Below are 10,939 nucleotides of genomic sequence, written 5' to 3' on the forward strand. Positions count from 1 at the left end.
ATACCGTAGTTCTGGCCTGCGGCTGCTTCTCGTGCTTTTCATCTGTTCATTACTAATTTACCTCTGCAAAGTTATCTCGCCTGAGATGAAAAGTCTGATTTTGCTGTTTGTATGACAACAAATGTTACACATTTCCTCACCTGGCTTGCGACGTCTTGCAGACTGCAAGACGTTCCTCCCCCCTAAAAAGAGCTATTATCTTGATATTGTGTTTAAAAGTATCTGCCAGGCATCTTAGCGAGCAGAGTGATGAGACAAGTGGGTGAGAACGGGGCAGAGAGCAGCCCTTGCAGCGCGGTGAGGCCAGCGAAGCGTGCCGTAGCGGCGGGCGCTGCCTTCCCTGCAGCGGGACCCGTGAACGGGGTCGTGCTGCCGTGCTGCGGCCAGCCTTCCGTCGCAGCCTGCGGTGGGGGCTTTGGCAGACCCGTGGGGCGCCTTGCCAGGGCGCAGGGATGTTAAACTTGCGTGGGGACCACGGAGGCTGGATAAGCCCTTGCAACAAAAATCTGCTGCTGTCTTTATCCTGAGCTGAAGGTGCTTGGAGACTGGGGGAAGCATTGCAGGCTCTTGGGCTGCCCCAGTGAGCGTCATACTGGAATGCCGTCCCTCGCAGAAGGCGGGCAATGCCATGACTGCTGTGGGTTTCTTGTTTGGATAGTGGCAAATACCGCGTGCCGGTTTGGATGTTCTGTTTTTGCAGCAGGGTCGCAGGAAGTATTGTTGGCTGGAGATACAGCAATGCTAAATAACAGCCCCGTCCGAGCTGGGCAGAGTTCAGAGAGCATGGAGGGGGGGAGAGGGAAGAGTACACTGATCTGAAGATTGTATGTGGCCTCTTCTCAATGGCTGAATTCTTTTTTTTTTTTTTGCTTGTAGAGGGTGAATTCTTGCTTTGCACTAACACTTTGCACTAATACCTCTTCAACTCATAGCTGGTTTTATAAAGTCACCGCTGTCTCAAAAGAGACTGACTCAGGACAGCGTGGAGTTGTACTGCGAGGCGATTGGCAATCCTATCCCTGAGATCCAGTGGTGGTTTGAGGGAAACGAGCCAAATGAGACCTATGCTCAGCTCTGGGATGGCGCACGGCAGGACCGTGTCAAAATCAACGCCACCTACAACCTGCACTCTACCAGCACCATCTACATCGCAAACCTCACAAGCGACGACTCGGGCATGTATGAGTGCCGGGCTAGCAACGACCCTGACCGCAACCACTTGTCGAAGAGCCCCAAAGTCAAGTGGATCCGTTCCCAGGCAAACGTTTTTGTCATCGAACGTGAGTGGCCACGCTGAGGCCTTGGCACTTGCTCGGACACCGGTGTCTTGAGTCTCCTGCCATGCTCACCCCTGCACCCGTGTCCTGTGGCTCCTGAAAGCTCCCTGCACCCTCCCACCCCAGCTGTAGAACCGAGAGACTCCCACCCTCTGTCATCTCCCTCACCACCCGTGACTTGACCCGAAATGGCCCTGCTCAAAAAGGGTTGTGGCTTCCCAACCAAAATGCCCTTCGGCAATCCCGTGCCTTTTCCGGAGCCAAAGACCTGGAACCTGCCGCTTATTCCCAAGTGCCTCTGAGTCCTGGTGCTGGCTTGCAGAATTGAGAGTCTTGATTCTGTGGTAGACTCTGCCCTAACCACCACTGACAAACCGGCCCTTCCCTACAGCTCGTACAGCTTCTGCTCCTGTGAACAGTCTTGCTTTAAGCTCGCTTTCTTGCTAGTCATACAAGCTGTGGGGAACCAAACCTGCTTTGAGTTTCTGGAGATGCAACCGTTTTTGAAATGGCCCTGTCTGTGTGCGACACTGAATGTGATGTAGTTGCTTGTCCTGTGGAAGTGACCAGATTCCCTCCACTTGCAGAGCTGGCAGTTGAACTCTGGAGCGAACAGGCGGCTGCTTTGAGTAATAGAAACCTGGGCCAGTGTGAGGGGATTTAACGTGCTGCTAAGGTCTTACCACGAATCCTGAAGTTAGCAGAGCAGCATAGCAGTCTTTTCAGCATAAATGTGCTAGGGAATACAGAACTCCAGCAGAACCTTCTTCCAGTGGAATTTGGGTAGGAGGAAAAGCAAAATGCCTGTCAGCCCTGTGCAAAACTTGTTCCTTCCAAGAGACTGAAATTAGGAGGAAGGGTAGGAACCGTAGTGCCACCAGGGCTGTGTAATGGTGCTGCTAATGGCGCCTGTTTTCTTGGACTGCCTCCTACAAGTAGAAATGCCTGAGTCATCTTATGTTGCATAATTTACTGCTGCTTCACACATGGAGGCCCGGGACCGTTTGGAGTCATGGTTCTGTGTGTTCTCCCTGGAGTAAATCCAGCTATAATCTTTTGGGCTGCATCAGATGATGCACCTATTGCTTGCATATGGTCTTGTTTGCTACCCCTCACAACAGAGGGTCTTGACCGCCATCAGTTATGTCACTGGAGGTGTCTAAACCTGCTCAGATTCTGGAAGGTGTTGACACAGCGAGTGCTGTGGCGGCTCATAAAAGCGGAGCGCCATACTCTGCCCTTCACAGTATGACCTTTTCCATTGCTCATTGAGCACTTAGCTCTGCTGGAGCTGCACCCGTTGTAGGGACAGCAGGAGGCTCAGAACCACCCAGAGCATGTGGCAGCCATCCTGCTCCTGGTGGGAGCGGCTGCATGGTCACATCGGTCATCGCTAGGTGCAGTCAGGCCCTAGTCGCCTGGTTTTCAGGTCTCTCCTATGCTGGTGGTGTCAGTTCTGGTAGGAAACCGATTGCAAAGGTAAGTGAAAGCTATGATAGAGACAAGGAGCTGTGGGTTTTGGTAACTGTTTGCATAAATGTCCTCGGGCAGGCGTGTGACCTCTGGAAGACTACATGTTAACTTCAGTTCAATTATTTACAAATGCAGGTCCAGACATTACAGTTCACATAAGCAGTGTTTCTGACAAGCTGATCCTCACCTGTAACATGACTGAGCCTTACCTTGCCATCGAGGGTCACAAATGGATGCGTGGGGACAAGACGCTTCAAACAGACACGGAGTCAAGCGTTTTCACCAGTTACACGTGAGTGTCGGGGGCAAAGTCAGATAATAATCTGAACACGGGGGACAGTTTTTTTACCAGATGCAGTTAATGTTTCCTATTGGCTGAACCCAAAGCTAAGTGCTTGCAGTCTTGCTGAAAATGTTGGCTTTTTAAACTTTAGAACATAAGATGGGCTAAACAAAGTTTGGCCCAACATTTTCTGCTTTATGGGGAGGAGGGGGCAAAAAGGAGGAGGAAGGGATAGTTATGTGCTGCAAATATCCTCTTAGTAAGAGAAGTTCTGCTGCTCCATGTTTTTATGCAGGGTTCAGCTGGACTCAGTTGGTTTGTTAGGTGCGGGGTGCAAGGTGCAGTGTGGCTCGGGCTGCCGCTTGGCCTGTGTCTGCACTGTCGGTCTGCAGCACTGACATCGGTGTGCTAGAGCTGTTTTCCCAGAGCTTTGAGGGACCCCTGCTCCGGGCAGGACATCAGCTCCCTGCTCCCCAGAGGCCATGGGTGGAATGACGTACCTTTCCAGCCGTTCTTACAGAAGAAGCTGGGAAGCTGCTTGCAAGTTATGGTCAATGCTCAAACTGTTTGCAGGGTGTAGCTGAGCAGAAGCGGGAATACCAGCCTTATTGTGACAGTGCAGCGAGCTTTCCTTTTTGATTACAGTCAGGCCTGGCTGGCACTGACCCAGCAGCTGTAGAGGCATCATGTCCTTTTGTATGGCAGTGCCGACGTGCCTGTCTCCCCATAGCAACAGGGAGCTGAACAAGGATTAAAGTATTTATAACCCAGCCTCCCTCCCGTGACCTCAATTCCTTAGCCGAGTGGTCTCTGGAAGTGGGAAGCGCCGTGCACAGCACAACTAACAAACAGCCTGTTGTCCCAGTGCAGCCACGGGACTGAAACTTTGCCTGCCCCTTCCCTCAAGTGGGTATTGCTAAGCTGCAGAATGAGATGTTTGTTGCAGTGCAGCATAATCCACTAAATCTCATTGCAGCAGCTTTACAAAAAGAAAAATGTGAGAGTTCTCCCTGTCAATCCAGAGTAACCCAGCCTGGGTGTTTCTTCGCCCCTGCTTTGCCGTGTGTTTCAGTGGGCTTTTCTGCATGGGAAGAATAGCCTTCCTCTGAATCTGCTGTCCTGAGCTCCTTGCCTGTCTCCTTTAGAGGTGAACTGCAGGGCTGACGTCTTACATGAGGTGTGTGGCCGTGTCCTGGGTTGTGCTAACTAGAGGACTCTCTTGCTGCACTCCAGGTTCTGTTGGCTTTGCTCAGTAGGGTTTAATTTTTTTTTAATGAGCCTGGGGTCTGTATGGAAGAGGGAGAAGCATGGGGTTGGCTACTTCTGAAGTGTACACATGGCCCTGCACCTGGTGATGGTGTAATGTTGTCCTGGTGCTCCTGGTTTTCTTCATCTATACTAGCTAACAGTCTAGGTCTTACATTTTTTCCCTTTGTAGAGGTCCTGACGGCAAGAGTGCTTGGGATTAGGGAGTGAAAGCTGCTGGTTTTCAAGATTCAGGACATAGGATCAATGATCACTGACTTGACATACCCATGTCAGACTTGGTGTACGTGAAATCCTCTTCTGCCATCCTCAATGTGCGGGGAGAGAGAGGTGGAGAGTTGGGTTGCTGTAGGTACATGGTGCAGCATGAATACTGGCACCGGAATGGGAGAAATTGCCTATGGAGGAGATTGCCGAGCCTTATAGATGTCTGTTTCTGTGGGTCTGGAGTTTGGTATCTGTTTGTGGATGAGTCATGCTGAATGCTTATCTGACATCCTGGTTTTTGGTAGAATTGAGGGGAAGAAGGAAGAGCACTCTGGTGTCTATGAATGTGTCTACGAAACAATCCCGGTGATAAAAGGACAAGTGAATATTTCAGGTAACTTCATATGTTTGCTTCTGGGTCTGAGGAGGGGAGTGGGGAAGCTGTGATCTCCTGAACACTTTGCTTTGGTATCTTTTCAGCTTCTTGAAAAGCTGCATCTAGCCCTTACTAATAAGGCTGCAGGACTCTATGTGCGTACTGCCAGACTTGCTCTGTGAGACAGCTCCATTTTATCAGGCAGCTGAAGTGTCCGTAGAGTCAGCTCTTAGACTTTACATTAAATCAGCCTTCTGCTGTTGGCATGTTCCCACAAGGATAATGGGAGAGGGATAATACCTGGTGGACAAATCTGTTGGGGCCTTTCTCGAAGCAGCTCGACGTGCTTTCCTCTCTGAACATGCCAAACAATGTGCAAGTGAGGGGAATAGACCCACTAACACGTTTCTTAAACGGAAGTCGAGCTTTATGGGTAACTTGGATTCTGGGAAGGTGGACTGCAGGAAGTATGAATCTTCTACCTGTTCTCTATAATGAGGTGTCTGGTTTTCTTTTCTTTTGCCGTAGTTGCACCCCAAGTGATGGCGTACAAGAAATCTGAGCATGGCAATGAGGGGGACACAGGTGTGCTGACCTGCAAGAATCCCTCTTTCCCCCCTGTCAGCTCTTGGCTCTGGTACAAAAATGGTCAAGAGGTAAGTGCTGTGGTTTGCTCTTTCTCCCCTTCTGCCTACCCTACTTCCCAGCAAAGAGGTGGAGGACCTCGTCCCATCAGAATTGGCTCTTTAAGAGTAGCCTCCTCAGTGCCATGGCGAGGAGGATTTCTGTAGTGGTAGGACCATGCGTGGTAAGTGAGCAGCTCCCCTCATGTCAGCACTACCCTGAGAGCTGTTTCTCTTTCTCCCTCCCTCCAGCCCATCGTCAATGGTTCTGGTCGATACATTATCAAGTCCAGTGGCAACAAGACAGAGTTACGCATTCTTAAACTGAATATTGAGGAGGATGCAGGTGATTACCACTGCAATGGCAGTAACTCTTATGGTTTTGGTGGTGCTACGGTAAACCTGCGTGTACGCAGCCGCCTGGCTGCACTCTGGCCCTTCCTGGGTATTGTGGCAGAAGTCCTCGTTCTTGTCACCATCATCTTCATCTATGAGAAGAGGAGGAAGCCAGATGAAGTTCTTGATGGTAAGAGGTGCCTGGGGTTAAATCTTTCTGGGAAGATCAAGTAACTTGTAGGGTGCAGGCAAAATGTTCTCCTAGAGAACTTGGCGTTCCCTTTGTCAGATGGGCATTAACTTGAGGGCTGCTTCTCGGGGCACTTCTTGTAAAACCATGGTAGTCTTTACCAGGCTACTTTAGCTGTCAAGTTGCAAGTAATTGCACTGTTTGTGACAGCCCTTCAGCAAGCTGCGCTTTGGATCTGGAGCGAGATAAGATTCAGTGCAGGTCAGCCTGACCCTTTGTCTCGCCAGTTCCTCTGCACTTTGCTCAAGTGCTTCACGTGAGTGTCTGCAGGACCGGGTTTTCTGGGGCAGCTGACATTCTGGAGAAGCTGATTTCTGAATAAGTAGTAGGGCTTTTCTGGTGCTGCAGACTCAGAGGACTGTGTCAGTGATTCCATAAGACCAGGCTTAGCTTAATTCAGGTTCACTTCATGGATCTGTTTTGGGTCCTCAGATCCATATATCCTGACTCTCCGGAGACTTCCTCAAAGCCTAGTACTATCTTTAATCTGTTCTGGAAGTATCAGCTCCTCCCTTTCCTTATCAGTAAGAATGCGCATTGTGTTAGCCCAGCTGCCTCTCCCTTATCTGATCCAGTTAACAATGAAGTGTAAATGCTTGGTATCCTTCCTGCTTGCTGGGTCAGGCCCCTTAGCCTTCTGCTGGGGGCAGGCTGAGCGGTGTGAGGTGCAGCAGAGGGACCGAAACTGAATGTCCCTCCCCTAACTACAGGGCTTGGGGAATTCTACTCAAGGCAGTTTTACAAGCGGATGCTTTGCCCTCTGATGCTCTTGGCTGGAGGGCAGATGTTGTCTTAAGGATGTTGTAGCTGCATCTTCCAGCAAAAAAGCTGGCCTGGTTGTGTTGAGTGATCTGGCTTCTGGTGACATCAGCCTGGTCAAGATCATGTCAGAGCTGTAGCAGATGCTTTGACAGATGAAGACAGGGCGTGAATACTGGAGTGTCTCGATGCTCCTCAGCCAGAGCTCTTAAGCTCAGGTTTTCAGGTGCTTGCGGATGAGGATACAGCATCATACCTGTTTGACAAACATACACAGCTTTACGCTTTCCTGGTGTAAAGTGGTTATCTCTCCCCCGAAGTCTTTGTAGCTTTGCCCCTCTCGAAGAGGAGGTAACAGTAAGGCATTGCCGAGCCAGCTCAGACCAATGCTGTTCCTCACGATATGTGGTTGTGAGCTGGCTGCTCCCTGTTACCTGCGATGGGGAGAGTCTGGCTTGTGTATGGTGTGATATCCTTGCCGGTGTTATCTTTCTACTCTTCCCTTCTCTGCTGCTGGGTGCCACCTCAAATGGTAAGTAGAAGATGGTTCCAGCCATGTTTCTGCATCCGTCCTCTCACCAGCTGTATGCAGATCTCGGTGCCCAAGGCAGTCCCAGTGCTTAGAGCGTGGGCCTTGCTGCTCCGCTCGGTGCCGTTGGAGGGGAGCCTGGACTGCAGAAGAGATGATGGGGAGCCTTCTGTTGGAAGGTGGCAGATTGCAAAGAGCTGGTGAAAGGCCACAGGGCTTGGCACGTGTTGGCAGAGATGTTTTCTTAGGTGTGCTTCTCAGCGTAGCAAGAATGTGGTGTGCGGTGTGTTTATTTGGATTTCACAAAGTGTGTGGGGAGGAAGAAGGGCGTACTGCTGCCGATGCTTAAAGCCTCATTCCTGAAACGTCCTGTTTGGATTTCCCTTTACTTGCTGTTGAAGTCTGTGCTCAGATCTGCGAGCCATCTGAATTAGTGGTGCTGCAGGGGTGAGAGCAGCAGGTAGATCAGCGGCAGCAGTGCTGTCTCGCTGGGTGGATCTGTGGCTCTTTTCCAGTTTTAAGTGCTGGTGGTGGGAAGACTGGCTGGTATGCTGGGGATACACAGGGTGCAGATGTTAAACAGATGTTACCAGTCAGCAGTGCTGCTTCAGAGACTGCCCGGTGCTCCCCTGTGTCATTCTACCTCTGTGGCCTCCTGGGGTGCTCAGGTGTGCCTCGGGGCTACCGAGGTGCCGGGCCTGACCTGCGGAGTGCCGGGGTGGCGGTGGTGACTTGGTTATCCTGTGAGCCAAGCCTACCCTGTGCCAACAGAAGCAACTGCGTAACAGGAGCTTATGTCTTAAGTTTGTGCCTTGTCTAAGCTTAGACAAGAAGCAGCTTAAAACTCACGCCGGGGGTGGTAGCGTTCTGGTAAGAAGTAGCCCCCTGCTCTGCCAGGCTCTGGCGAAACAGGAGCCCTGTGGGCGAGATGACCTTTTGGGTTCAGTCCTGTGAAGGCAGTAGTATCCAGTAACCTGTCTGGAATGCAGTCCCAGAGTTTTAAGAGTTTTAAGAGGTGCAGGGATTACTTCTTACATGCTCTTCCCTGACGCTGTTTGTGCTTGCTTTCTTTCTTTCTATGCTGTCCTGAATGCGAAGATGATGATGGAGGTTCTGCGCCACTGTAAGTACCTTGCTTTTTCCTATTTAGCCAGATTTGTACTGGCAGATCACATTCATCCAGGGAATCTGCTCTGAATATAAAAGCTAGCTGGTGTGGGAATAACACGCTAGCTTGCTGGGCGAGAGACTTTCCCCACCATGGTTCACTTAATGTGGCCTGTGTCTAAACCACGTAGAACTGGGGATGGCACCAGTGTCTCAAACTGACACTGTTCTGGTAACTAATCTCGTCTTGCCTTTTCTTGACCATCTATTTGGACCTGAATTATGTTAGTGGGTAGGGTGGGGCTTTGTGCTTTTTCTTTCCTCACTGCCCCTTTTTTCTTTCCAGGAAAAGCAATGCCACAAACCACAAGGACAAGAATGTCCGCCAGAGAAATGCTAACTAAGAGTGGGGGCCAGGTAAGTGCCATTCCTGAGGGCAGAGTTGCAGCTGAGAACAGCTGCTGGGCCAGGCTCCTCACAGCGAAGGGCTTCTCCCGCGACCTGAGCTGCCCGGCTCTAGCTGTAATGTAGCTGGAGCTCTTTATCAGCTGCTCAGAGGTCTGGCCCGGCTGCAGTATCTGCATCTGCAAAGGGTCTCTGGAAGAAGCAGGAGCACCCATGCAGGCATAGGCTCTTCTGGTGCAACGTTGTACGGCGGGATCTCGGGGTGGGGAATGCATGTTACTGTGAAGTTCATACACGGGCCATTCGTAGCCTGGTGGGAACCTGCCAAAGCCGCTGGGACTGCGTGTGGGGAGCAGCAGTGTGGCTGGCCTCGGCCCGGACAGGCAAGGGGAGAGGGAGAAGAAAGTGTTGGACTGTACCGTGGGGCTCTGAAGCATGGGAGAGTCGGGACTGCCTGATACCACCCGCCCTGGACTCAAGCAGGAGATGCGTCCTAGCCCACAGCTTTCCTGAAGGGCAGCCTTTGTCCTGCACTGCTCCGTCAACCCCCTCTAGCACAGTGCAGCCGTACTGGTACAGCTGGGTTATCTAACGGGCCTTTCTTTCTCTCCTGCCAGGTGACGTGCAGATGAAGAACTCGTCTGGACAATTTTGTTTTCTTCTAATTTTTTTGGTGAAATAGCACCATGAAATATTCTAGTGCATCCTTGCGATTCAGTTACTTCACTTTCTAAGAAACTTAAGTTGTAGAGTCTAAAATACACTTTTTTAAAAAAAAAAGAGTTGTGGGAGGGTTTTTCTACCTGTAAATGTAAATCCCTTGTTTCTGGTAGTCTAGGTCACTGGCTGTTTCTGTCCTAGGTTTCTTCGTGTTGGTACAGAGTGGGTGGGTGGGAGTACAACCTATTTCTTCCTCACCGCTGGGAAGAGCAGGGTGTGTTAGGTGGGGCCGTTCTGAATCTGGGCCCACCTCTGTGTTTGTGGCCACTCAAGGAGCTGCGGATAACAGACCTGAACGCGCAGTGAAATGTGCGCAGTTCCTTGTGTGCTGCTCCACGGGACGTGGCTGCCGTGGCCTCTTCCCAGCGGGTCTGTTCTGCCCTGTTTGCGTGGGTCAGGGAGAAGCTGCTTTGGTGACTGTCTGGAGATGACCCGATCTGACCGAAGGGTTTAGGAAGGTAGCTCTGTGTCTTTCCCAGTGCATCACCTGGAGCAAGGCTGCACCCTTCCCTAGCGTGGCAGTGGCATCTGTCCTTGTAAGCCCCTTGGGCACATCTGCTGGTGCGGCTCCTGGGGAGGAGCAGGCGAAGGGCTCGTTCTTCGGCGTGTGCCACACCAGCCAGACCCGCACGCGGTGCCGTACCGTGTCCGGCAGATTCCCGGTCAGCTCCTCCAGAGCTGCTTTAGTTACCCTCTTAGACAACCAGGAGGCAGTGTTAGGGCAGGACACTGGATAAATGATTGCTGTTAATTTATTTCATGGATTGTTAGTATCTCTTCTCAAGTTGCTGCAGTGGGGGATAGGGGCAGAATGAACAGGGGCTGCGGTGCTGGGGGGGGCAGTTTAACAGCATGTGTTCTTGTGCATGAGCCACCGTGATGTTTGTGTGACATAGGAGCCTGAGAGCAGACAAATGCGCAGTGGAGTCTAATACCTTTATTGCTGGGTAGCATTGAAATGTTAACACACTTCACAAATAAAGATGATTCCTCTCTTTTTTTTTTTCCATCTTTGTTTGGACTCTGGTCTTTCTTCCCTGCTGGCTGGCCCCCTGGGTTGCCCAACCTGCTGACTCATTTCTGGCTCCTCTGGCTGTAGAACACGATGCTGTGTCTCACAGTTTGGTGCCAGCTCTGACTGTGCTCTAATCACCAAATATTTGCAGCTCGAGAGGTGTTCAAGACTTTGCAAAGGGAGGCGAGCGGTGCTCCCCGCTCCGCAGAGCCCGGAGCAGCACTGGTGGCTGGGGCACGCTCGCCTCTTTGGGGACAGGCGTCACCTCACCCTGCTGCGCAGTTCCTCGGTCTCTTGTGGCTCTGGGGTCAAG

General features: G+C 51.3%; 1 protein-coding gene across 1 annotated transcript; it reads left to right on the forward strand.

Annotated features, from left to right (window-relative positions):
• Positions 1-904: 904 nt before the first annotated feature.
• BSG (basigin (Ok blood group)) lies at positions 905-10,620 on the forward strand (the record flags this gene model as incomplete). The annotated part of the gene is made up of 8 exons (XM_082331113.1): positions 905-1,280; positions 2,886-3,042; positions 4,812-4,900; positions 5,411-5,538; positions 5,758-6,031; positions 8,478-8,502; positions 8,833-8,903; positions 9,509-10,620. Coding segments are annotated over 7 exons (1,107 nt in total), but the record flags the coding sequence as incomplete, so codon positions are not given.
• Positions 10,621-10,939: the final 319 nt, after the last annotated feature.

The sequence above is a fragment of the Platalea leucorodia genome (assembly GCF_965183815.1).
Source record: "Platalea leucorodia genome assembly, chromosome: 21".
NCBI classification, from domain to species: domain Eukaryota; kingdom Metazoa; phylum Chordata; class Aves; order Pelecaniformes; family Threskiornithidae; genus Platalea; species Platalea leucorodia.